The 27,931-nt window shown below is 45.6% G+C and overlaps 1 protein-coding gene across 1 annotated transcript in view; it reads right to left on the bottom strand.

Moving 5' to 3' along the window:
- The window catches only part of ARHGAP17 (Rho GTPase activating protein 17), a 156,806-nt gene that overhangs the window by 51,379 nt on the left and 77,496 nt on the right, over window positions 1–27,931 (bottom strand). The window contains exons 10-19 of the mRNA XM_030211990.1: window positions 26,544–26,671; window positions 22,521–22,632; window positions 21,085–21,166; window positions 20,693–20,773; window positions 19,694–19,807; window positions 18,771–18,862; window positions 18,105–18,267; window positions 15,191–15,433; window positions 10,738–10,913; window positions 1,599–2,047 (exon numbers count right to left, since the gene is read on the bottom strand). Coding sequence (XP_030067850.1) covers window positions 1,599–2,047; window positions 10,738–10,913; window positions 15,191–15,433; window positions 18,105–18,267; window positions 18,771–18,862; window positions 19,694–19,807; window positions 20,693–20,773; window positions 21,085–21,166; window positions 22,521–22,632; window positions 26,544–26,671 — 1,640 coding nt within the window. The remainder of the gene's footprint in view (window positions 1–1,598; window positions 2,048–10,737; window positions 10,914–15,190; window positions 15,434–18,104; window positions 18,268–18,770; window positions 18,863–19,693; window positions 19,808–20,692; window positions 20,774–21,084; window positions 21,167–22,520; window positions 22,633–26,543; window positions 26,672–27,931) is intronic.

Below are 27,931 nucleotides of genomic sequence, written 5' to 3'. Positions count from 1 at the left end.
GGAGGTTTGGACAGTTCCTGGAGGAAATCCCTAAAGTATTAGTCAGGTAGACTTGGAAGAGCCACAGCTCAGCCACGGAAATGAGTTATGCAAAACTGATCTGCTTTTTGGGATCCGACAGGATGCTTGTGACTTGGACTGGCCATTGCTGAAGTCAATGGCCTTCAGTCTAACCCAGCATTGCTCATCTCATCTTCGAAGCTGCCGATTACCCATTAAATATTATGGATTCCACTATTTATAATCAAAGCATCTTGTAAGACAAGCTCCACAAAGACTTACTACCAGCACATCAGTTGCAGATTCGAGTAGATTTTGCAGTGCTAATTTTCTGAAAAAGGTACCAGGCTGGAGCCAGCAACAATCTCCAGTCCCCAACCTTGCACACCAGCTGCAAGTTCAAAAAAGGTTCCTGTTGGGAGACCCTGGCGTGAAACAATTGAGCCTTTGAGTCAGCAAACACCGACTGAGCCCGGGGTAGGTAGTCTGTTCTGTTTCATGTCACCCATGTAACGGAAGTCAGGTGTAAAGAGGCTGCGACCACAGCACTCAGTGTTGAACCTTTTCAATATTGTGAGAATTACTCTCTTTCCTAGGCCTAGATTTATTTTTTATATAGTTATGGGCTAAGGTGCAAAGCCATTGCTTTGTACCATTAATAGGACTGGAGGACTCTGCTGGATGGGGCTCTTGACTTAGTTTCAGAGGAGCAGTTAAATCTCTGAATAAAGATGGTCAACAGGGAAAGAATTAAGATTTTTGTTTCTGTACACTGCTTAACAGGGGGCAGAAAAATGCATTTTATACTAAAGCTGAAGAGTGCTAATGGCAGATTTATTTATAATAGCTACTGTGTTGCACTGACCAGACCATCTGAATATTGGAAGGAAGGTATTAGCACATCTGTCTAGGTCAACTGGCCCTAGTTGGATCCTGCCGTGTCTTAGCAATATATTTGTTTATCCTGTGGTCCCCTCCAGCGCCAAAATGATAATTAGAATGAAACACACTCAGGGCCTAATATTCAAAATGATTTAATCTGGGCAGAAGAGGTTCTTGGCCAGTTAAACTGCACTGAGGTGGTCAGGCAGGGATATTCAGTGGCAATCAGGCAGTACAGCCCAATATCCCCTCATCACTGTGGCACTGTCTGGGCAGAGCCAGGAGCGATATTCCTTGCCGATGCCCATATAGGCAAGTAGGACCACTTAAAACAGCAGCTCTGTCTTTGCCCAGTTAGCTTTTCAGGTACAGAACCGAATACCAACCGTATCCACATAACTTCCAGGTATCACCACTGACTGGATCTGGGCAACCCAAATTAGTCTTTATAAATATTGACCGGTTAGTATATTGCTGACTCAAAGTCTTCACATGCATCTCATGGAAGAGGATTACTGCAGCAATGACAGGCAGATGCATTTTATTACTCCGGCTTACCTGTGACTGTTTTTGAAGCAGTTGAAGACAGAGTTTCACCGGATGAGGAGGGCAGTGGAGGATGGGGAGGAGGGGGGACGCTTGGGCGGCTCCTGGGTTTGGGGACTGGTCGTGGCCGCAGTAGCGTGCCCATCTGCGGATGGGATGTTTCTGAGGACGGTAGAGTTGGAGAGCCGTCTGTCGTGCTCCTGGCACTGGTGTCTCAGGTGCTGATGGAGGGGGAGGAGGATTGAATGACGGTTGGCCACTTCCATGCTCACTGCTGCTGGCAGCAGGAGGCGGCATTGCCTGTGCGTGTGATTGGGCTGCGGTGGAGGAGTGGGCTGCGGTGGAGGAGTAGCCTGCGTCGGAGGCTGAGGTGGGGGGTGATTAGGTGCTTGTATAACAGGTAAGCTGCTAGAAAACCTGCGAGGTAGAGAACCATGGGAGTAGACGGGGGACTGGGTCGTCCCATGGTTAACCTGCTGGTTGGGGGGAGATGGGCTTCTTGTAGGTGGTTTAGGAGAGATGGAAGGGGGCTGAATGACTGAGACGGAAGGTCCTTGATTTCCCAGCTGCCCCACAGATGGGTTTGGCTTTGGTGGTGCTGGTGCTGGTTTTTTAGTGCCTGTGGAGAGAAAAAAAAACGCACATAAAGAAATGCCTTTGACATTTAACTGCTTTACATTCTCAGCTTTTACCCATCTTCAGGATGGTACTAGGAAACTGGGGCTTCACTGCCTGAACACAACCTCCTCAGTTTATCACTGCCTAATCCACTCAGTCTGTCTTTTCTTTAATTGTACTAACCCTCTAAACTTAACCTTTGAGCTTTAAGCAGTCAATTTAAACTTGATTATTTTGTCCCCTTACGATTGCCACCAGAAGTTATAAATTAGGATGATTTTATATGATTATAATGTAAAAAGCCACAGAAGTGAAGAAACTGGATCTGCTACGAGAAGAAATGCAAAGAAAAGGGAGCAGCATGACCAACAGGACACTTCCTAACAAATCCAAGGAGAAGAGAGATGGCAAAATATTCTTTACTAGTAGATAAGACTGGACACAGCACCGTGTTTCGGCGAACACCGCCTGCCTCATACAGCGATACTGCTATTTGGCATTTTTTGCACTCGATTCTTCTTTCAGCTTTATCTATCAACAGCCTTTTTATTTGGTTCACTTTCTTCAACTCCATCAACTGGCGTTTACCAAGTACAGACTCCTGAAACACGGTGCCGTGTCCAGTCTTATCTACTATCTATATAAATAAAATCCCCCTCAGACATTCTGAATCCCCCTCAGACGTTCTGAAGCTCACCTCTCTCCAACTGTGGCTCCTGACCTAGGCTATTCGGACTCCCGCACTCAGCCACGCCCATCTGCGCCCTAGGCCACGCCCCATCTGGACATAAAAAGCACTCTCAACGTTCCATTGACCACTGACGTCAATGAAGCCAGTTCATTTGTTCGAAGCTCTGTAGCAGCAGATGTGGGCCCCGCCCTCGCGTCAAACATAATGACGTTGAGGGCGGAGCACATTCAAGGAGCCAATCAGTAGCCGAAAGCAGGAGAGAGGCCAGGTTCACACTCTCGCACAGGACGAAGAGGGAGGGCGGCAACACGGCGAGCAAATGGCTGCGGCGAGTGTCCAATGTGGAGGAGGCGGGTGAGGGCTTGGGTCGAGGACCACTGGCGACTCGGAAGCAGAGGGGGGGGGGGAGGAAACAGCACTGGCTACGACTCCAGCGCAGCCGTCATCCCATTCACTGAAAACAAAAGAAGCAAACCTATGACATGCTTCAGGACGTTTAATACACAGGAGTGGAAGTGACCCAAGCAAGTGTACGGTAAGCAAGGAAGCCCATTGGTTAATCTCTGTTTCAACTCCCCCACGCAGCCGTCATTGCTATACACTCACAACAAGCAAACCTAGGAGCTGCTGCTTCACATTGTCGTTTTTAAATTGAGGACAAAAGGAGAGGGGACACAGACAGACCCTGCAACTGGGAGGGGGGACCCTGCAACTGGGAAAAAGGGATGGGGGGAACCCCCCTGGAACTGGGAGGGAGGGGGGAATCCCCCCTGCAACTGCAACTGGGAGACAGACCCGGGGGGGGGGGGGGGGGGGGGTGGGGAGACCCTGGCACATACTCTCATTCTCACACACACACTCGCACCCAGTCTCACTCTCCCTCTGTCACACTCACGCACGCCACATTCACTCTCTCTCACACACTCACTCTCTCAAACATACACACTCCGAGGAAAACTTTGCTAGCGCCCGTTTCATTTCTGTACGAAACGGGCCTTTTTTACTAGTTAAAGAATATTTTGCCATCTCTCGTATCCTTGGATTTGTTTGGAAGTGTCCTGTTGATCACGCTATTCCCTTTTCTATGATTACAAAGTAACATGAAATGGTGCTCAGAGCTTGGGCAGTAGATATAGAAGCAACACTGTCCCTGTCCCGAGGCTGTAAAACAATATGAATGCTCTCTGCCACCAGGGTAGCACTCCAAAGTCACTCCGGCTGAGGCAGTAGGTGATGTGACATCAAACAGAAGCACACAAAAGCAAGAATTAACACACACACAAGTTTCTTTTCTGGGTCACAGGGTATGCGTGTCCCTGATGTTTTGAGGACCATTGCGTGTTTTGTGTACACAATTCTGTCCTATTGTCAAAAGGTACAGGCCCCTCAGCACTCAATGTTTTCTGAGCTACCCTTTGAAATAGTTTGTTACCAGAATGTAAGATAAACATCTATGATCCTAAGCATTTACAAAAACAAGTGTTTCTGAAGGATACAAAGCCAGTACGTTTAGGGGCTGCTCCCCTATTTTGCGATTCTTTCCCCATCACAGCTTTGTTGGGTGCTTCTATTCCACCTAAATGACAGTGCTTATGTTCATCAAAAGCTTGTTTCATTGGTCAACACAATGTAATTCTACATTTTCAGTGTAAAAGAATTATACAAATATTTAAGCAGAAGAAACCAAAAGCTCTTAATTACGTGTCTTCATCTCATTTATCATAGCAAATTCTAGTTACTTTTGTTTCTAAAAATTGCCTTATCAAGGACCGTGACCGAGCCCACCTGTATCCAATCATGGTAGCTGAACTGATACTAATGGTTCTGGATGAAGAATTAAGCTGCCTTCTGATGTATGAAGTGAATTTGAAGCAAAGGTCTAAACATGCTGAATACAGATCTGCTGAAAGAACTCAAGAATGAAGTTATTCAAAAGGTACAGATTTGGGAGTCACATGATAACTTGCTGAGCTGATGCTCCACACTGCCAGAACCGCTCACAAACCAGAGCAATACAACAGTGAACTAGAGTAGCTCAGAGTTGCATGCTGAAAGGGGCTTAAGAGAACAAAACTGACTAGGAACGCTGATAAGGACCCCCATGACCTGGACATGAAAAGAGTAGAGATGTGCCTCTCAAGATGGCATCTGAAGCCCTGGTGCCAATACTGATCATCCAAGATGAGGCCATCCAGGAACGGATACACAATCTCTCGGCAGAGTTAGATGACAAACTGTCCAAAATCTAGGCCTTAATTGATGATCTTAAGGAGAGTCTGGAAGGCCAAGCTACCCAAATCCAGAATGTGGAGCAAGAACTGTACAGCAGGAGGACAGAACGGGGCTTTGGAAGCACAGGTGTATGGCTTGGAGGAGAGATCAGCGGCTGTCAGACATGCTGGAAGACCAAGAAAACTCAGGATGCTGCCACAATGTGCAAATACTGGGCACGCTAGACAGAGTCTGAGATCATGAGTTGTGGAAGTTAGTGGAATCATGGCTTCTGGATGCCAACAGGCGCGTTGATTACAGTTGAGAGTGTGCACAGGCTGAGCCCTAGACGAGAGGGTGCGGGACACATAAGTACATAAGTATCGCCATGCTGGGACAGACCAAGGGTCCATCGAGCCCAGCACCCTGTCACCGACAGCGGCCAAAAGAACAAGCAATTTGTCCCGCCCATCCTAGAAATACTGTATTCCCTCGTCCATTCAATAACATTCTAAGACAAGTAATAGCACAAATAGTCTAATGTCACTGTACCACAAACAACGGTCTGGGGAATATCAGGGCAAATGCCTTTTGCTCTTTAGTGACTTTTCTGCTGGGGTTATCACTAGGTGCAAGTCATTAGCCCCGTACTATAGTGAGCTCCCTAACAGGAGTATTTGTTTGCTCTTCAGCACCCAGCGAAAGCCAGGATCAATTATAAGAACCGCACCATGATCCATGAGACAGTGGAATCCTTAGAGAGATCTGTGTGGAGGGTCTTCCTTGCTCAGAGACGTACAGATGGACATCTACAGCAGTAGCATACTCCTTTTATTGTTAAGGGGTGTGCCTTGCAGTGCAAAATGAGTTGCAGTGTGCACAAGGAAGAGAAAACTATTTGCCGGAGTCAGTGCAGGGTACTTGTGACCTGGCTTGGTCACTGTTGGAAGCAGGATACTGGGCAAGATGGACCATTGGTCTGACCCAGTATGGCTACTCTTCTTAAGAGATAAAGAGGCGCTGAAACACTGTGGTGAACAGATGAGACCTGCCTGAGTTACACTGAGGTATCTCAGTCAAAGAACTCCAAACACCTGCACGATACGAGAGATGGGTGAACAGTCTATTGTGAGTATTGTTGGACCTTTTGCCTCTTCAGAGAACCACTAAAGAGAGGCTGTGGACACGAGGAATGGGAACTCTCAACAGCAGACATTCGTTATTTGTTGTTGGAAAATGTAATCTATGAGGCACAGTGTATGGACAGGACGCATGGGACATCACAAGCGTGTTTGTGTTGTGGCAAGGGTAGAAATGGATCTCTCTTTCTCTCTCCAGGGTCTGACTGTGATGGTGTCTGAATGGTTTCTTTATATCATACTGGTTTTACCAGAAGGAAAAGAAAGGGACTGTCTGAACAGAAGTTTGACATGGATGGCATTCATTCATACTTCAAGTGTACAAAAGCGTTGGCCAATCTGAAGAAAAGGCCAGATGTAGGGTATTTTTTTTTTTTTTTAACAGGATACCCATTTAAGTATTGGGACACATAGGAAGTTCCATATGGATTTGATAGGGGAGTTGGCGTTCGCATCCTAGGAAGCAATCCAGATCCTCATGCGCTTAGCATTTGACACAAATGAATCCAAGATTCACAAGGCACATATGTCATTCTTCTAGAGTCCTACAGGGGAGATGAGCGGGACTGTTAACCTCTATGCACCAAATGTTTATAATCACCAGTTTCTCACTCTCTTTTTTTTTGCAAATTGAATGCAGCTATTAATTATTTGATCTTACTAGCAACCCACAGATTGGCTATATATCTCCCCGAAAGAGAGCAGGCTGTGATGTTAACTTTCAAATAGATGATTTGGGGAAGATAAATGAATGGCACAAGTTTTTCAGGACCAACATCCATGGACTCTAGAATGAAAAGGCCGATGCCCCGGGAGTGATCTGCACATTAATGCCCTGAGACCCTCTTTGGGCTCCTTCATGCTGTGCACATAGAAGGTCCATCAAGCCCAATATCCTGTTTTCAAAAGTGGCCAATCCAGGTCACAAGTACCTGGCAAGATCCCAGAACAGTAAAACAGATTTTATGCCGCTCAGGGCTTTTTTTGAGGGGGTACTGAGTACCGGCACCTTTTCTATTGTCTGCTAAAATTGACCCAAGGACTCCAAGTTTTAATTAAAGAGCTCAGGCTCAACACACCAATTCTGCCTTGTCATAGATTCTGTGACTGGTTGCAGGGGGCCTGGCTATTGTGGGGTGGGTCCCTTAGTGATCACCCCACCCCTGAAGAGTGGCCTAGCATTTGAATACCGGTACTTTTTCGCTAGAAAAAATGCACCGACGCCGCTTATCCTAGAAATAAGCAGTGGAATTTCCCAAGTCCAACTTAATTCCTTATGGACTTTTTTTAGGGAATTATACAAACCTTTTTTTAAACCCTACTAACTGTTTTTATCACATTTTCTGCCAACAAATTCCAGAGTTTAATTACACATTGAGTGAAGAAATATTTTATCCAATTTGTTTTAAATGTACTACTTAGTAGCTTTATTGCATGCCCCCTAGTCCTAGTATTTTTGAAAAGAGTAAACAAGCAATTCACGTCTACCTATTTCACTCCCCTCACTATTTTATAAGTACATAAGTAATGCCACACTGGGAAAAGACCAAGGGTCCATCGAGCCCAGCATCCTGTCCACGAGAGCGGCCAATCCAGGCCAAGGGCACCTGGCGAGCTTCCCAAACGTACAAACATTCTATACATGTTATTCCTGGAATTGTGGATTTTCCCCAAGTCCATTTAGTAGTAGTATAGACCTCTATCATATCTCCCCTCAACCATCTCTTCTCCAGGCTGAAGAGCCCTAGCTGCTCAAAGGGAAGTCGTCAAATCCCCTTGATCATTTTTGTTGCTCTTCCTTGTACCTTTTCTAATTTCGTTATATCTTTTTTGAGATGTGGTGACCAGAATTACACACATATTTGAGGTGCGGTCACAGTGTGGCGCAATACAAAGGCATTATAAATATTCTCATTTTTGTCTTCCATTCCTTTCCTAACAATTTCTCACATTCTATTTGTTTTCTTAGTCACCACTGCACACTGACCAAAAGGTTTCAACATATAATCAACAATGATGACACCTAGATCCTTTTGCTAGGACAACAATTCCTAATGTGGAGCCTTGCATCATGTAGCTATAGTTTGGGTTCCTCTGTCCCACATGTTATCACTTTGCACTTGCTCACATTAAAAGTCATCTGCCATTTGGATGCCCAGTCTTGTAAAGTCTGAGAGAAGCTGTCCTTGTGTCTTCCAGGCTTAGATGATGAGAAGGCTATTGATAGGATTCACTGGCCTTTTATGGAAAAAGTGATGGAATGATTTGTAGTAGGCGATTACGTTCGGGGTTGGATTCTCCTCGGGCTTGTGTGCAAATCAACGGGGGCAACTCCAACTCCTTTGCTTTTATGAGGGGCACCCGTCAGGGCTGTCCCTTGTCCCCGATGCTCTTTGCCATAGTAATGGAACCTTTTGCGGTGGCAGTGCGTTCTAACCCGGATCCTCTTAGGTCTTCATGTGGAGGAGCGGGAATATTAATTATCCCCGTTTGCCGATGACGTTTTACTTCCCTTACCTGCCCCTTGGTTTCTCTTCCCAACCTGCTGAAATTCATAGCTGAGTATTCAGTGGTTTCAGGTTTTAAAATTAATGTGGTCAAAACAGAAGCTATGGCAACTGGCATTCCAGGGGGAGTTTTAGACTAAATTAAGTCTTCGTTCTCCTTCCGCTGAGTTCGTGGGGGGATTTGATACCCAAGTGTTAATGTAACCCCATCTTTCTCTGACTTGTTCTCTGCCAGCTATCCTGGCCTGATTCAGGATATTTATTGTGATCTGGATCGCTGGGATTTCCTAGATTTGTCTTGTTTTGTTCCAATTGCCACACTGAAAATGAACGTCCTGCCCCGCTTGATGTATGTGTTTCAGGTTTTACCCTTGCGATTATCTCTGGGCTTTTTATATGGCATAATAAGAGACCCCGTCTTCCGCAATATTTTCTGAAATGGAACGTTTGTTGGCAGTTCACAATCACAACCTGGCTAAATGGGAAGGCATTTGATCCCCTTTCTTGACTCACTGTTTTTTGATACATCTTTGTAACTTGCCTGATGCCTGGGTTCAGCTGGCGAGGGGACCTGAGGGACTGACCCCGTTACCTAATTCTTGTATTAGCTGGACATTTGTTTAGAGGGTTTTCTTATATTCCTACTGCTTTATCCAGGTAGAGTTTGTTGTGACTTTCTTGCTTGATGGACACACTCGTGTTGTATTGTTCTTTCATTGTGTTAATTAGATTATTTTCTCCCTATATAGAATTGCCTAATTTATTATGTATTCCATGTTCAATATGTAATACCAGTTACATATTCTCCTCTTTTGTACCTAATTGTTCATTATATCATCCATGTTTCTATATATATATATATATATATATATATATATTGCCAATTGTATCTGTACTCTGAAATGGCATATGTCATGTCGGAAATTGTAAGCCACATTGAGCCTGCAAATAGGTGGGAAAATGTGGGATACAAATGCAACAAAAATAAATAAACAAACATAGAAGTCAGAATTGGGCCATTTCTTTAACTAACCCAGTACAATGCCTAAAGGATATCAATTCTTATTTGTAAGTCAAAATCTTCTTTATAAGTTTTATACTGTCCTGGTAGATAAGCAACCAATGCTCATGCTTAATCCAACAGTTTTTTTTCTTCTGTTACTGTAATATCATTGTATCTTCGGGAGTCATGCTACGACTGTTCCTGACCTCCCATTAAAATCCACTTGTAAAACGTTGGAGCTGCATTCTGTGCATCGCTCGGAATAAACACTTACATACTAATCAACTCATTATAGTTTTGCATATGATTCTCGTGGGCTGCTACAGTGAAAAGAGCCTGCAGAACCCTTTTGTGCATTTCTTGCTGAATACCATGCTCGCTAAACCGGCTTGAACCGGTCAAAATCGCTCATTGCTGCTCCGGTAAGTTTTGTGCATCGGGGCCTGAAGGAAAAAGGTGAATATCCCTAAATAGCCCAAAGCACAGGCCTGAATCCGATACACAATCGGAGGCAAGGCTTGAAAAGTACAGTCCACAGACAATTCCCAATGAACTAGAGAGAGTTTGAGCTCTTCTGCCGAGAAGAATGAAGAAAAATTGCTCCATCTCGCTATGCAGTGTTGGCATATATGAGCTGCCATATTGGGTTGGGCCAAAGGTCCAACAAGCCCAGTACCCTGTTTCCAACAATGGCCCATCCAAGGGATCCCAGAAACTAGACAGAATCCATTCTACTTATTCCAAAAACCAGTGGCATTCCCAAAGCCTCCCTTATTAATAAAGATTTACGGACTTCTCCAGGAACTGCTTTTACGATATTCTCCAACAACTAATCCCACAGCTGATTGTACGCTAAGTGAAAAAATACTTTCTCCGATTTCCTGTAAATGTGCTACTAATTTACTTCTCCTAAAACTCCTCAAGGCTGTTATTGCAATAGAAGGACCTACCACAAATCAGAGAGTCAAAGGGTATGAAGACTTATGTAATCAAGAGATTCTGGTTTCTTAGTCTTAATTACTATTTGAATATGTGTACAATTGTTCTCTCGGCTGGAAAAGGTAGTGTATTACAGTAGTAGGAGATCAAAATATGAGAACTTTTGCAAGGCAATATATTTTCTCCACATGATAGCTGTACCTCGTCTTGTCATATGGGGGCTTGGTCCAGCAGCACTGTACGATGGGCCAGTAGACAGCTGGCTGGAAATGCCTGGCACCGGAGGCTGGCCCTGCACAGTGTTCAGGGCAGGTGCCCCGTTTCTCACAGGGGGTGGGGTGGTTGCAGCTGGTGCCGTGTCTTTGGGTTTGCACATACTAAAAGAAAAGAAAAGGAGGTCAAAGCAGCCAAAATGTACATAGTTTGACCTCCCCCCAGCCCTTTTCAAACAAACATGCAGGCTCAAAACTTTTGATTCTTCATTGCACAAATATGAATATTAGTAGTAATTTACTCTCAAAATATATCTTAAAGCACTATCTTTAAGACTGGTACCTGTGGTTAGTATATATGCTTTATTTACACGTTTTGATGTACCTAGCCCAGAACAACGGATGGCCTGGGCTATGTATTAACTTTTAAATAAATAAAAAGCCCAAGGGCTGGAAATGTTATGTCATTTACACAAGAGAAGTTATGCACCACAGACTTCCCGTCTGTCCAGAATTCTTCTATCGCCTTTATGATCACATTACACCTAAGAAAATAAAAATAGCCATACTGGGTCACACCAGTGGTCCATCTAGTCCAGTATCCTGTTTCCAACAGTGGCCAGTCCATGTGGCAACAGGGAGATGCAAACATGGCATCAACATTTCACTGGTGCCTTTCTTTCTAGGCCATTTTCTTCAGTTTGTACATTTGTGGTTCTACTGGTACCAGCAAAACAGCAGGGATACCCATCAAAGGGAGCACGTTTTCTGGCTAACATCATTCTTTCACGACAGACACAAGTAAAAATGTTGGCAGGCATAATAAACTGTAGAACTGACTTGAAACCCTAACTCCAAAAAGATGCCTAGCCTAATCTCGAAGGCAGCCAGATAGAACCTGAACAACCTCGGTCCACAAGGGAACAGAAAGGGCTCAGTGCGTGCCAGCTCCCAGTTTCCAAACTCAGACTGGGCTCAGGTTCGCTAATCACACCAATATGGCTTCAGCTGAGAGGGAAGGTAACGGCATATGTTTTTCTACTTTCTCAGGATAGCATAATTTCTTATCATCATACTAGCTCTCAGCAATTAAGACTTGCAAACTCAAAAGGTGTTATTAAACAAACAAAAAAAAGGGCTGAAAAATCTCACACAGCCATATCCAGAAGCTGTATGCTAATTCTGACCTGCCTACAATGGTGTAAAATTTCACCCTCCTAGGCCCATTTTTGAGATACAGACAAATCTGAGAACTGTCAGCCTTTGTCTTATTTCCTTTGGTTTTTTTTTTTATTACATTTGTACCCCGCGCTTTCCCACTCATGGCAGGCTCAATGCGGCTTACGTATTATATACAGGTACTTATTTGTACCTGGGGCAATGGAGGGTTAAGTGACTTGCCCAGAGTCACAAGGAGCTGCAATGGGAATCGAACTCAGTTCCCCAGGATCAAAGCCCACTGCACTGACCACTAGGCTACGTCTCCACTCATTCCACCAATAAGAGCCAACCTCATCAGTGATGTCACAATGGCTTGATTGCCCGATACTTGGCTCACTTCTGATATTGTGATGTCATAAGGGAAAGGGGGAAAGGGAAATGGGACTTGATATACAGCCTTTCTGAGGTTTTTGCAACTACATTCAAAGCGGTTTACATATATTCAGGTACTTATTTTGTATCTGGGGCAATGGAGGGTTAAGTGACTTGCCCAGAGTCACAAGGAGCTGCCTGTGCCTGCAGTGTTAACGCTTCCAAGTCCATAATCACTTTGGAGATGGGATAATTACTTAAGTAGAATTGCTCTCAGAAGGTAATTCTTTTTCACAGCCCACCCACCTCCCATTAAGAAGGTCGATAGTCTGGATCTAACCCACAATAAAAAGGGAGTGATAGTGAAGAAATGGTGGCTAGATTGCTGGGAAAGTTATGAAGTCTAAGATTATAAGCTTGAGAAGCATCTCTAAATGGTAACGGCCAGATCAAGTGAACAGAGTCGTCCCATAAAAATAAGAAATCCATCAGGCACAGTGCTAGCAGCAGTGAGACAGGCAGGAACGGCTGTGATCTTCCCTGAATACAGAACTGAAAGAAGTCCGTCTTCACAGTAACCCCACTGCTGTATGAAATCAGATCCCTGACCCTCTAAGTAGCAGTAATTCCAGATGCTGCACAATGGCAGTCTCATTCTGATTTCACACATCAGCTTGCTGGATTAATTCCTACTATCAATCTTACATCTAGCACAGAACAAGCAAGTTCCAGGATTCTGCACAGCTATCAGCAGCTCCCCCACTATCCCTTCTCCTCTCGCTCCAGAGATGTCGGTGGCAGAAGGTGGTGGTCAGTGGGACCACATCCGCCTCCTCTGCTGTTCTAGATCTGTGACGGTTCATTTGAAGCGTGGGGGCCTCCAAGCTGCTCAAATACAGTCCTGCTTAGGACAGGAGGACTGAACGACACAGTCCACTGTGCAGCCTTTTGCCATGCAACCGAGGCAGGGAGGAAAGATGAAGGAAACGGTGCCATTGTAGGGTGGGAGGGTTTGAGTTCTGAGGGTTTTTTTTCCCAATTGTGTGGAAACGTACAACTTAGGTGTCTTTAGACTCTGAAGCAGTGACTTGCGAAATGCTGGCCGGCGTCAGTGGGACTCTGTGATAAGCATTTGGAAGAAGCTTTTTTGGAAGACTTTTTGAAGCTAAGTGCCGTTTGATTAATATCGTATATTGAAACAACAATTTGATTTTTTACATTCTTCACAAAAAATGTTAATATGAATTCACTGGAAGTTTATTTATTTTTCAGGCTGTGAGAAAGATCCTGCGTGTCAACGAGGGGTATTTTCAGAAGGATGGCAAGTCAGAATAGAGACGTCCAGCTAATAACGTCCGAAACAGACATCCACCTCGCATGTATTTTCCAACAGGAAATAGATCAGGGTGGCCATCTGTGTCCAGCATGAACAGCCATTTCACAAAGCTGGGGGAAGACAAGGGACACAAACGTCTGTATGGCAGCTCTCTTAGAAACTGGACGTCTAGCAGAGGAGCAGCCTAGTGGTCAGTAAACCAAGGGACCCAGGTTCAAATCCCAACTCTTATTTTGTAATTGTGAGCCCTCCAGGAACGTACACCACCTTCAATAGCCTTCAGCCTTGCAGGTATTTTTCTCTTTCTGGAGGGCTCACAATAAAGAGTTAAAGGTGGGATTCAACCTGGGTCCTTTGGTTTAAGTCCACTGCACTAACCACTAGGCTACTCCTGCTTTCCTAAGATTGCCCATAATATCTGAAGCTGTCAAGGTCTGGTACCCCTTACAGTTTCACTTTCAGAGGACAGGGAGAGGGACACAAATACTGGGGGATTTATGAGGTATAATGCCTTAATCCCTCCAGTGATCAGGTGCTCAGATCACCTCTTTGTACCTTGGACTTGACAGAAAGAGGTCTAACATTTCTTCCTGTTGAAATAATCGTTTTTGAATGTCCCGATTTCGGGCCCTCACTAGTCCCACCCAAAACACTCCCCCTCGCCATATGGGCATTCCGCAGTGCTGGACATCCCTTTTCTGCCTTTGCAAAATCTGGATTTGGACATTTCAAGCACATGGACATCCATATGTTTGGAAAATAAGGTCTGTCTTAGCTTAGTAACATTGACAGGGAAGTCTGAAGCTTCCATTTCTCCCTACAAATTTGTGGAGGAGTTAATGCCAGGTCTTATGATGGGAGAATTCTGTACAAAGAAATGACAAATAAAACATGAAAAATTTTAAAATTATATTATGCACAGAGTTTTCCTCATTTTTGTACAAAATTATCAATTTTTTTTGGCACAGAGGTGCCCAGAGTAACTGTCAGCCTTTAATGGCACAGCACTGATGGAGCTTTTTGTCCGTGGTATTCAGGGAAGGCTGAATGAGACAATGACGGGAGAAACAGGGGGAGGGGGGGGGGGTTGTAACTGATCAAGTTTTTTGGGCTCAGTGTTCAAGAAGTCTAGGACTTCTTACAGACAGACATGAATACAGGCAAACTGTAAATGAAAATAAAAGCTGCTGAATCACCACCATGAACTTTGTTCCTGGAACTGACTGCTGAGGTTAGTAAAATGTGATTTTAATGAGTGATTGAGGTGATGACTCAGTACTAGAACATTAAATAGACAGGACCAAGGACCCTTTCCTAGAAGAACATTTCCAATTCCATTCCTGCCAGCACCAATGGACCGCTTCCTCCCTTCAGCAATGCTACAGCAGCGGTACCAAAACCCAGCCGAAAACAGAAGGTCCAGTACAGGACCACTGAAGCAAAGCTGGTCTGTGGAGGCTGTTTTCCCGGGAAATGAGATTACAGGAGCTACAGCCTAACCCACGCTGCACTGAAGAATGAATCCCAACAGACGGCCTTCTGAAGCACTATCTGGCTTTGCCATGCTCCTTACCTGATCTCCTCATTGCCAGAGTTTAGTGACTGCTCTGCAGAGGCAGCAGGAGAACTGGGAACAGCAGTGCCTGGACTGCCATCTAAGCTACCAGCCTGCGCCTGCTGCTCTGCTCCTGCCTGCATGAGTGCACCAGCCTCAGGAGGTGGCAGGGGTGGCTGGAAAGCAGGGGATGTGTGCTTTCTGTTTATTGTACCCCCTCGGCGGGAATTCGTCTGGACCTCCACAGCCTTCATACCCAAGCTACAGAGAAAAGACAGAATGAACAACACAACCATGCAAAGGCAACCACAGGTGCATCAACTGGCAGCAAGCCTGGGCATTTCGACCCCCTCGCACAAAACTCAATCATGTTAAACCATGCGGCACAGGAATGACCTACATCGTTGCTGGTGCTCACCCGTTAAAATGACATGCAGACGACAGAATGGAAAGGAGAAGCTGCTTCTCTACAAACAGAGGTATACAATGCTCCTTCTTTGAATACCATGTGATCTGCTCATGAAAATGTTCACCTGCATATCATCCCCAAGTCTCTTTCTCACATGGTATCTTCAGGACATTGTATATCACAGAGGGCAGCGGGCTCCAGTTACAAAGCAAGAACAGAGTCTCCTCTGCCTATTTTAATGCATGAAAGAAAAATTGCCCTGACCTCCCTGCAACAATGTCCATACTGGAGCTGCAAAGGGCATCTGAGTTATCAGGAGAGTCCGATGAGCATGGGATCAGGAAGCTTGAAAGATTTCTGCACGTAGCATACGATGAAGTTCACATGGCTCCAGCTTGTTGTGGTTGGTGAGAATTAAATCCATAAGAATCCCCATCCCCTTATAAAAGAAAGGTCTCGGGAGGTGTGAGCTCTCCAGGCCCCCCTACTTCACAGCCCTGTGACCATCACAGTGTAGCGTGGAGCAGGACGACAAAAGTGCGGGAAGACAGGCTGCAATGTTCACTGCACATGGACAATTCCAATAGAATTATTTCCGAAAATTACCTAGCAAAAAGGGAATCAAAGTCCTTACAGAATCTCCCAGTCTAAACCCAACTTTGCATGCATCAGTGCTGGAATGCAACACCCTTGTTTCAGGTATTCAAGGTTGAAGGAGTGTGGAGGAGGGGTGGGGGAAGGGTTTGCTGCATACAGGGCCATGCCTAGGGTCTCCGGCGCCCCCCTGCAGTTGCCTCCCCCCCCCCCCCCCTGAAAACGATCGCTACACCACCCGCCCTCATCTTCCCAGATCCTTTTCCTTTTTTTTTTTTTGTTTAAATTTACCTCTGTCCGGCGGCAGCGTAGCGTTAGTGAGAAGGACGCGGCGCTCCCCCACCCCGACGTGTCAGTCTTCCCTTCGCTCAGTGTCCCGCCTTCTTCTGATGTCATTTCTGATGTCAGAAGAAGGCGGAACTGAGCGAAGGCAAGACTGACACATCGGGGCGGGGGAGCGCCGCCTCCTTCTCGCTAACGCTATGCTGCCGCCAGACAGAGGTAAATTTAAACAAAAGGAAAAGGATCTGGGGAGAAGAGGGCGAGGTAAGCATGGTGCGGCAGGGCGCCCCCCCCCCCAGAGGATGGCGCCCTCCTGCCATGCTTACCTCGCTTACCGTGTTGGCACGGCCCTGGCTGCATATGTCGGCATAAATGTTTGGGAGAGGGGCTAACAGAACCAAAGCCCTTCTTTACTATATGGCTCGCCTCGCTATGAGTTGCTTTGTCATGTTTTCTTCACTCTTATTAGTAAAAATCAACAAACAATTTGGGCATAAAAGCAGAGCAGATCTGCTGCAGTTCACACTTCAAGCTGTGCCGGGAAAGCAAGGTGAAGACGTGGAAATCCACCCTAGGTGATGCTACCAGCTGTAACTACAGCAATAGTGAGGGGATGATAACTCGGGGATCTCTAATCACTTCTCAGGGCAGCAAGGAATAAGCTGGCAGTCTCCCTCGGTGCCAGGCCTCCTTTTTATCATTTCTGTGCCCCAGCTGCTCGTCCAGGACAGAGAGCTCGGCCCCTTCTTTAAGACCACCTCCAAGGGAGGGTCACTGCATTTTCGTGCTTTTGAGATTGCGTGAAGTCAAACAATATATTTTGAAATCACTATTCTTAAAGTTACCATGGGTGATGCAAGTAACACTCATTTTACAAGGCGCATAAGGTGGCTTGTATTTTATAAAGACAATGCGTGCACTTAAGTGACTTTAGGTAATTATCCGAGGGAAAGTAGGTGAAGGCGTTTACAGCTGCTCTGAGGGAAGCAGGAATGATCTGCTGAAGTTGCCACAGATACACATCTCGCAACTCTACCCCTAGGACACTTGGCACAACTGTGCAGAAGTACGTGGAATGCGTTGGCAGCAGGGGCGTAGCTAGGTGGGGCCATGGGGGCATGGGCCCCCACAGATTTAGCCATGGCCCCCTCTACTTTCGATCCCCTCGCTGCCGACCCTCCCCCGCCACTTTTGACCCCCCCCCCCCCCCCACCGCCGCTACTGCCAGGTACCTTTGCTGGTGAGGGTCCCCAACCCCCGCCAGCTGAAGTCTTCTTCAGCACCGGTCTCCAGTGTGTTCGCTGATCTGTTTCTGTGAGTCCTGAGACTCCTGACGTCCTGCACTTGTGCACACAGGGACCCCCGCCAGCAAAGGTACCTGGCGGCGACAGGGGAGGGTCGGCGGCGGGGGGGGGGGGGGGGGGGTCAGTGGCAGGCTAAACTGTGCCCCCTACCTCGGGTTCTGGACCCCCCACCTGGTGAGGTCTGGCTACACCCCTGGTTGGCAATGTGGACTTTTAAGCGTGTGCGCCCTCGGGAAACTCAAAGTGCGTAATGTGGTGCTGGGCATTCTCAAATTGCTAATAAAATTACAAAATATTCAACAACTGAAAAGGAAAGATGGATACTGGCAACAGAATTACACACCCGTCTTTCCGCAGGAGGTCCCCATCCATCACGGCCATGCTGACAGGTCTCTTCTTCTCTAAAGTGCCGTAGTCTGGCACCAGGTCATTTCCAGTGTAAGATAAGTGATTTGAATTCAGGGGAACAGCAGCAACAAATGCACCCGACACATTAAAATCCATTTCTGAGGAGGGGAAGAAATGGAACAACGTCAGACACAACGGACAGCAGAGCTGCACTAGATTTTGTTTGTACATTCAAATTTAGCTCAGGCCCTTTCAGCAGTAACTCAAGACTCTTTGTTCCTTAAAAGCTCATGATTTAAGGGTTAAGCGACATTCCCAAGGTCAGAAAGAGCACCTGTGGGGATTTCAAACCCTGGCTCCCCGGTTCTCTGTCCACTGGCTCTAATCACTTGGCTACTTGGTATTGGTTGAGGTGGTCCCCATTCCAGCTACACTGACTGACAAACTAGGCCTGATGGAGAGCAATGCAGACACACAGCCGTCCGTCGGCAGTCATGTCCGTTAGATGCTACAGGAGGCTACTTGAGGTAGGGTTGATTTAAAAATAAAATGTGGACTTGCACCGTATCTAAGGGAAAGGGGAGAACACCTCATTCATATATTTAGAAAAGAAACTGCAGCTCTATCAGACGGGCAGGGGCACAGCCCGGGACCCCCTCACCTCCTGGAAAGAACCAATCGGCATTCTGAATAATCGGCTCGATGATGGCCACCACCTGGACCGACGTGGCTGCTGCAATTTCTGCCAGAGTTCTGCAAAGAGAAAGACAGACAAAAAAAAAAACAATAGTTTCCAAATTGGCCTGTGCAATTTATTTTTCAAATTCATGGTGAACAGCATCACTCGGTTCTAATCTCTCTTTAGATCTGAAAGATCATTCTCTCTCTCTGCAGTGAATGCAGTTCTCTTTAAGACAAGGCTCTGTGGCCACACAGTGTGAGGGAGGGGGCTTCAGATGGTGGCCACAGAGGCAATGCAGTCGTGGCCAGGAGAGAGGATAACACCATTGCTAAATCTAGACCAGCCTTCGCCAGTAAATAAGCAGAGCACAGGGTGCACCTTGGAGAATATCCAAGCTCTCTCCTCATCCCCTTCATCAAACAAAAATCCCCTAAGCTACCCAGGAAGCCTGTCGGGGGGGGGGGGGGGGGGGTGAGGAGGAGGGGTCAACACATGAAGGAAGTCAAACCAAAGAAGAACAGACACCCCCCCCCCCCCGAGATGTGGAAAAAAAAGCCCTCGGGTTACGTATGGGAAGCTTTCAAATAAATACAAAAAACAGCCGTCAAATTAAAAAAAAAAAAAATCACCACCACCACCACCACCACCACATAGGCAGTGATAAACCTCACGTTTGCTATGTTTCAATAGCATCTGTGAATGTTTGGGTTCACATGTTCCAGCTTTTTGACATCATGCCTTAAAACCTCCCGGAGATCTCCACATCTCTAGAAAGAGGTTCCGCTGCAGACCTTTGGAGCTGTGGTATCTGCAGCTCATTCTGTAGCTACTGCTCAAAAGTGAACAGCTACCAAAGACAGTCAAGGCGTAAGACAGCTGAGAAAGCGACCAGGAACACTCACCCTTCATGCTTTGGCCACAGCAAGTTCGGACCCAAAACTATGGCAATGTTGCTAGGGCTCATCTTATTGGCATCACTGAACTGTGAGAGTTTTGCTAGGAATTTTATTAAATACCTACAAAAAATAGAGGAATTAAAGGTGTTATTAGGTTGCGCTCAATGATATGATGTGATGAAGTTTTGAGAACTCTGCAGACTACAAACGTATGGGTCAGGTACAAACCTGTGAAATGTCTCCCCAAGAACAGTTAACTCACCCACTTGGTTCTCTTTCAAATCCATTTCCCATTCTATTGCCCTGGTCGGGTCCCCACCACCACCTGCCTCAAGCTCTAGCCTCTGACATTCTCTGTTTTTTTACTTTTTAAATTTATGCAGTTTTCAATTTACAACCCAAACAAAACTGCTTGTACAGAAAATGAGCTCAATATAATAATGAAGCAGAAAAAAAAATCAAGTAAACCATCAATAGTTGGGGGGGGAGATAAGATTGTACATTAGGAGAAACGAAAAGAAAAAATATATATATATTTTTCTCATTTAAATCAAAACCAGGCCTCTGGCATTCTTAGCATGGTGTCCAGAGCAGTGGCGTAGCCACAGGTGGGCCTGGGTCCACCCATTTAGTCTCAGGCCCACCCAAAGCAGCACACGTTTAGCGGTAGCTGGTGGGGATCCCAAGCTTGGCTTCTACTCTCCACGATACCAGCACCTGAGCATGCTCATTTTTCAGCGCATGCCTGCTGCAGACTGCCATGGTGGAAAGAAACGTTTTCCCATCAGTTGAGATATTATTTTGATGGTGGTTGGGGGAGGGGGGGGGGAGACAATACTTGGTGCCCACCCACTTCTTGCCTAGGCCCACCCAAAATATGTTGTCTGGCTACGCCCCTGGTCCAGAGTGTTACTGTTAGGAAGGAGGGTGAGTAGATGGCGACCCCTCCCCCACCCTCCGAACAGCGATGGGACATAAGGCTCTGAGACAGGGAGTCTGTGTTACCTGAAGTTTGCCAGATTTGCCTTTGGTAGCTTATTGCAGGTCACACGCAAAGCCTGAAGCTTCTTCTCTTGGTCTGAGATACTACAGAAAGGCGAGAAAACAAAGGTCTGTTAACAGGAAGAAAGCTTCCATGTTTTAACTGCAGTCTGTCAGGATACAGATATTAAACACCCAAATCTTATCACAAACCATCACTTCCTGCAAACCTACAATTTTTACATTTGAATTCTCTTTCTAGAACCACCGCAGCTACGATAATCATATGCATATTCTGAAGTTTCAGAAAATGAGCTAAAAAGAAGTCTGAACATTTTAAAAAAAGTCCTTCTGTCCACCCCCCCTTCTCCTCTACTTCTTTTGCCTCATGCATAGCAGACGTAAAACAGCCTCACTTAGCAGCTTGGATCCACTCGTCATACAGACTGAAAGTCATCAAAGGTTCCGGTAACTCTCTCAGGTAAGACTTCAGGGCACCTGCAAGAAATATGAACGAAACTCCTCAAGAGCAGAAGTTTTCTCCGATCCTTCCCTTCCCCCATCTGCAGATCCCCCCCAAGCTCCTCAGTCCATTCCTTCCTGATCCTACAAGCAACGACTGATATTAGAATTTCTGTCTCTGAAAACAATCGATCGTACGTCTATGAGAGAAAAATCAATTGACTTTCAAAGTATAAGGTTCGGGAACAGCCTACATGTCGATTTACAGCAAACTGATTCATACTTATTATTTAGAAAATCTTTTTTGTTATCCAATCAAAATTTATAATTTACATTTCAAGTTGCATGGAGGCTCCTTCTGAATGCAAAAATACGTAAGTACGTAAGTATTGCCATACTGGGTCAGATCAAAGGTCCATCAAGCCCAGCATCCTGTTTCCAACAGTGGCCCATCCAGGCCACAAGTACCTGGCAAGATCCCCCAAAAAGTACAAAACATTCTATACTGCTTATCCCCAGAAATAGTGAATTTTCCCCAAGTCCATTTAATAATGGTCTATGGATAAAGGCGGAATAGAAGTAAATAAATAGAAGAAAGTTTCACCTGTAACTGGGACTTTTACCCACCTTTAATAAAACAAAGATAAACCCTGACAACGTGTCTGATAACCAACAACAGGTCACAACAGCATGTTGCACAAAAAAAAAAAAAAAAAAAAAGAGACTTTTAAAGCAGAGCTTTCTAGAAAAGCAAACCTAAGCTGAATCCAGAGCCGGGAGTGAGACTCCATGGTAAGTCTCAGTTGGGTGAACACTCAAGCGATAACAACAGTAAATGACGGCAGATAAAGACCAACAGATATGAATATCCACACTCAGGACTATAGATGCAAGGGATAGAAATCGTTTAAATAAGTAAATAGGTATCTGTACTCAGTACCACAACTGAACTGAATATATATATATAAAGCAGCTACTGTTTCTGCCTCCTCCTGTGCCAGCTTAGACCCGACTGTTTGGTCTGACCCAGTAGGGCAACTCTTATGTCCATCTACAAGACCTATGTAGGACTATAACCCCTGCAAGCATGCAAACATGGAATCTAGTTGGACCCATTCTATAACAAGTGTCTTTTCTGTCTTGCACTTTTGCTCTTCATTTCTAATTTGTCTCATCACCCAGAGATCTCTTTCTGGTTTTGTAAGCCACATTGAGCCTGCATGTTTGTGGGGGTAATGTGGGGTATAAATATATTGATAAATAAATATTGATAAATGTTCTAATGTCGTGTGTTGATTTCTGCTGCATTCCTGCCCAGATACATAATTAGTCAAAATGTCACTAAAATAGAGCAGCCGTACAGCTCTATCCAGATGAAAGTTAGCAATACCTGCTACAGCATGTGGGTCAGAATAAAACTCATCCAGTTGGGATGTCGAACAGTCTAAGGCAGCTTTCAGCTTTTTCAATTTGGAGGCTCCAGCTGCAATCCTGAATAAACCCTAAAAGACAAAAACTTATTCTCAGGTCAGATGCCTCTGGACTACGGAAAGTAAATGTGCTTCCCACCTCACTTCATATAATGTAGTCAAATTGCTTACCTGTAACGGTGGTTCTCTGTGCACAGCAGGATTAGTCAAGCCACACGTCATCCAACAGTATTACGGATAGAACTACTCTCTCAGATCTCGGAAAACCTTTGAAAAGCTCCTTCTGACTAAGTGTGTCTAGGTCCCTTCCTGGTAGCCCTCCCCCCCACACTTCCTCCCTCAACAAGTTCCAGGCCTAGGCCGGTTCATCTTGAAGGGGATGGCAGGTGGGACCGTATGGGTCCACAGTAAGAGAGGCAGTCAAACCACGAGACAAAAAGTACAACCTGGTCTGGAGAAACCAGGGAGGCCAATCAAAGGCACCAGTATGGCAGACTGGCTTTAATAAGCCTGTTGTCCAAGTTCAAGTTTCTTTGGCATTTGTTAACCCGCCTATCAAGAACACACACAAAAAAATGCTAGATCTAGAAGCAAAGGGAATAATTGTACCATTAGAAAGAAGGAACTGCAACCTTTGATAGGATGGCAATAGACAAAGAAGCAGAGCAAAATTACTCTGCATCCCAGACCTGATCACTCACATGCCCTATCAGTGTCCATGAAAAGCTGGGCAAACGTAGATATTGTTGCCATGAAAGACATGGTTCAATGACTCCCACTGGGACACAAACATACCAAAATTCTGTTTAGGAAGGATAGAGATGGCTGAAAAGGTGGAGGAGCAGCCCTGTATGCAGGGGCCTGGGGAAAGGAGGAAGTGATATGGATCATCTTGGAAAGAGAAGGTGGAAAACTTTAGGAGTCATACCCGGAACTCTGGGAAAAACAATAATCTCGATATTAATCATCTATAATAATATTCATTTTATTATTCAAAGTTTCTGGTCTACATTTCGTTTTACAAAGCAGCACAGCGTTTTCTTGTGTACGATATCGTTGTTAGCAGCTTTAGTGCTATTTTGTTCATCTGATCTACAAGGTACTTTTTTCTACAGATAATACTAGACCCCTGACGCAGGCCTCACGGCCGAAACACGTCACGTGTCGGGTCATTTCTGCTACTGTTAATAAAGACCTTGTTCAGGAAGACACTCATTGTGAGAGGACTTTTTTGGATCCACTGTGTGTTTTGCCTTTCATTGGTTTTCCTGTGGAGAGTTCACCTTCTGTGGGTGTTTGCTATTATAATTTTCAAAATCATAACCTCTTCTTGCTCGTATAGAATCATTTGTTATATCAATTTTTCACTCTCAAAGGGTTCAGTTAAATTGTCCATGTAACTCTAATAAAATTATATCTGAAACAAAATTATTTGTGTGACAAGGCGGTGGCCGTAGCTAGAAGGTTGTTAGGCTGAATAGAGAGAGGTGTGACCAGCAGAAGAAAAGAGGTTTTAATGCCCCTGTATAAGTCGTTGGTGAGGTCCCACCTAGAGTATTGTGTTCAGTTTTGGAGGCCGTATCTTGCGAAGGATGTAAAAAGAATTGAAGCGGTGCAAAGAAAAGCTACGAGAATGGTATGGGATTTGCGTTACAAGATGTATGAGGAGAGACTTGCTGAACTAAACATGTATACTCTGGAGGAAAGGAGAAACAGGGGTGATATGATACAGATGTTCAAATATTTGAAAGGTATTAATCAGCAAATGAACCTTTTCCGGAGATGGGAAGGTGGTAGAACGAGAGGACATAAAATGAGATTGAAGGGGGGCAGACTCAAGAAAAATGTCAGGAAGTATTTTTTCACGGAGAGAGTAGTGGATGCTTGGAATGCCCTCCCGCGGGAAATGAAAATGGTAACGGAATTCAAACATGCGTGGGATAAGCATAAAGGAATCCTGTGCCAAAGGAATGGATCCTCAGGAGCTTAGTCAAGATCGGGAGGCGGGGCTGGTGGTTGGGAGGCGGGGATAGGGCTGGGCAGACTTATACGGTCTGTGCCAGAACCGGTGGTGGGAAGTGGGACTGGTGGTTGGGAGGCGGGGATAGTGCTGGACAGACTTGTACGGTCTGTGCCAGAGCCGGTGGTTGGGAGGCAGGGCTGGTGGTTGGGAGGTGAGGATAGTGCTGGGCAGACTTATACGGTCTGTGCCAGAGCCGGTGGTTGGGAGGTGGGGCTGGAGGTTGGTAGGCGGGGATAGTGCTGGGCAGACTTATACGGTCTGTGCCCTGAAGAGTACAGGTACAAATCAAAGTAGGGTATACACAAAAAGCAGCAAATATGAGTTATCTTGTTGTGCAGACTGGATGGACCGTGCAGGTCTTTTTCTGCCGTCATCTACTATGTTAGGTCCCGAAGCGCCTTCCAGATGGTATTCAATGTAACCTCCAAGGGAGCCAAAAACTCCAAGTTGATTTCTCTTAGGTGTTTAGGAGTGGTTCCGCCGATTTGGGTTCTGCTGTAAAGTCCTCCGTTTCAGCATATGCCTCTAACTCACTCCTCCGGACACGGTGGTTGAATAATTCGGGAGCGATGGAGTTGTTTTTTTCCAGGTGCAAGAGCATCAACGCTCCTTCGCCGGCGCTAATCAAAGGAGTCGCGAACCCTTTCATCTGTGGGCAGTTCATCGCGCAGCGGTCCCGCACTTGCTGCTCAGGGGACAAAACGCTGGCCATCGGCAGCTGGGCCGTTGGGCATACGAACTTCAGGTCGCCATCTTACCACTCTCCCAGTTTGGGACACTCTTTGTCTGGTTTGTCCTCAGAGGCCTGTCTGATATGGGTAACCCTTCAGCATAGCCCTCTGAGTCATTGAAACACAGAAGCCCCTCCACCACTACAAGGTGGTGTCCCTTCGGAGGGGCCAGGGCCAATTTTATTCAAGATTTGTCAATGACATTGTTGAAGGGTTGGAAGGTAAAGTTTGCCTTTTTGCAGATGACACAAAGATCTGCAACAGAATGGACACCCCAGGAGGAGTAGAAAACATGAAAAGTGATGTACAAAAATTAGAAGAATAGTCTAACGTCTGGTAGTTAACATGTAACGTGAAGAAGTGAAGAGTGGACTTCTACACCCCGAGTACATCAAAGATGATATAAGAGATAAGGGTGAGAGGCCGATAAACACAATTCAGAAGACAGACTTTGGGGTGATCGTGTCACAATGGTGGAACAATGAGACAAGGTGGTGGCAGTAGCCAGAAGGATGCTAGGCTGCATAGAACGAGGCATAACCAGCAGAAGAAAGGAGGTTTTGATGCCCCTGTACAAGTCATTGGTGAGGCTCTACTTGGAGTACTGTGTTTGGTTTTGGAAACCATATCTTGCTAAGGACACTAAAAAAATTAAGAGGCTCAGAGGAAGGCGATAACAAGGATATGGGGGTGAGTGAATCTATTAACATCCTATCTCAGGGGCTGGTCCAGTGGGAGACCACACATGTTTACACTCAATTCCTGATCCAAGCTCCTGCTCCCCAGGCAGAGCTCATAACCCAAAGGGAACTGGTCCAGCCAGTGGCTGGACTCAAGGCCCCAAACTAATGGGTTCTTGGAGGCAGACTGGTGTCGCTGCAGTGAATGGATCATCTCAGCTGAGAACAGGAAGGAACAAGGGGACCCATCTCCCACAGTAGTTACAAATAAAAAGGTTCAATGTCACTATAGCCCACGGAGTATGAGAAAAGGCAAAATCCATCGCAGACCACCTTTAGAGAATAATTATGCAATATTTTCATAGGATTCGCAGGCTTAGGTTCTAAAAACGAAACAGAAGAGACTCCACTTCTCGATTTTCATTCAAACACGGTCGTTTCAAACCAATATGGACCGAGTGTAACTGCCACACTACCTGAAATGATTTTGTGATCGTAAGCACATCAGTAACATCTTTATATTCCGAACAGACCCGAGCGAGTACTAACCTCCTCCTTCATGCCAGTCTCCAGCAGCATCATGACACAGGCTTCGATAGGAAGCGCAATCTCTCGACCACTACGCTTCAGGTGCTCCTCTAAAAGCGTCCCAAAGGCAGGCTTCTCGCTCCACTTTTCTACAAGAGAGAGAGAGAGAGAGAGAGCGCATGAGAGCAAACACAGGGGCAGGAAAGCCTAGTTCTCTTCAACCCTCCCAAGGTGGAAAGAAAGTGCGCAGTAGTACGTGAACAGAAACGCTGGAAAAAGATGCAACATCAGCAGCACAGGGCCTCAGTATGGGCAGCTCAAACACGAGTCACCGTGGGGGGGGGGGGGGACTAACCAGCTGTTCTTTCATGCACTTCCTGCATCCTCTGAAGATATGAAGAAGAGAAAGCTTGAGGAAGCATGGCTACGGGAACGCTTTCAGTTGGTCCTCTATATGTGTATGGGTGAGTGAGAGGGTGTGTGGGAGGACAGTGGCTGGCAGGTGACCAGGGGTGTGTGTGTGTGGGAAGGTGGTGGCTTTGAAAGTACCAGTGGATGCCAACATTTGCCAGCTGCTTCATTTGAAAATTCTCCCTGCCTGTCCTGCTCTGAGCTAAAAACTCTTGGAAGGAGGGGGAGGGGGGTAGCGATCAGCTTAGGAATAGAGTGGTGTACAAGTAAATCGATTTTTTACTCACTCCAAAAGTACAAAGACTAGGGGACATGAAGTTACATGGAAATACTTAAAACAAATAGGAGGAAATATTTTTTCACTCAACGAATAGTTAAGCTCTGGAACTCTTTGCCGGATGATGTGGTAGCAGCAGTTAGCGTATCCGAGTTTAAAAAAGGTTTGGACAAATTCCTGGAGGAAAAGTGCATAACCTGCTGTTGAGGCAGACATGGGAAGCAACTGCTTGCCCTGGGATTTGTAGTTGGAGTGTTGCCACAATTTGGGTTTCTTCCAGGTACTTGTGGCCTGGCCAGTTTGGAAAACAGGATACTGGGCTAGATGGACCTTTAGTCTGACCAAGTATGGCTACTCTTATATTCTACAGCTCCAACAGTTTTCCATAAAAATCAACACAGTATTTTGGAGTGGCACCTGAGGTCTCTGAAAACACTGATATAATGTTTCTAATTTTCTTTGTTTGCCAAATTTAGTGGATTTTCGTCCCTTTTTTGTTCCAACAGAGGGATGAACACGGATCCCTTTTATAAACTCCTTTACCACATTCTATGTATTGAAAAGCATAAAACTGATTCATTCACTAACTGAATTTCTGAAGCTATGTTCAGTGGGTCTACAAGAGTTACAAAGTGCATTACAGGGTCTGTGACGAAGTCCGAAGTATTTAGCTGCTGTGTCTAGGGATAAGGCGGGCTGATGCTTGTAGCTCAAAGCTGTT

This window comes from Microcaecilia unicolor, chromosome 8 (genome assembly GCF_901765095.1).
Source record: "Microcaecilia unicolor chromosome 8, aMicUni1.1, whole genome shotgun sequence".
Taxonomy (NCBI): Eukaryota; Metazoa; Chordata; class Amphibia; order Gymnophiona; family Siphonopidae; genus Microcaecilia; species Microcaecilia unicolor.
This window is presented reverse-complemented; position numbering and strand designations above follow the sequence as displayed.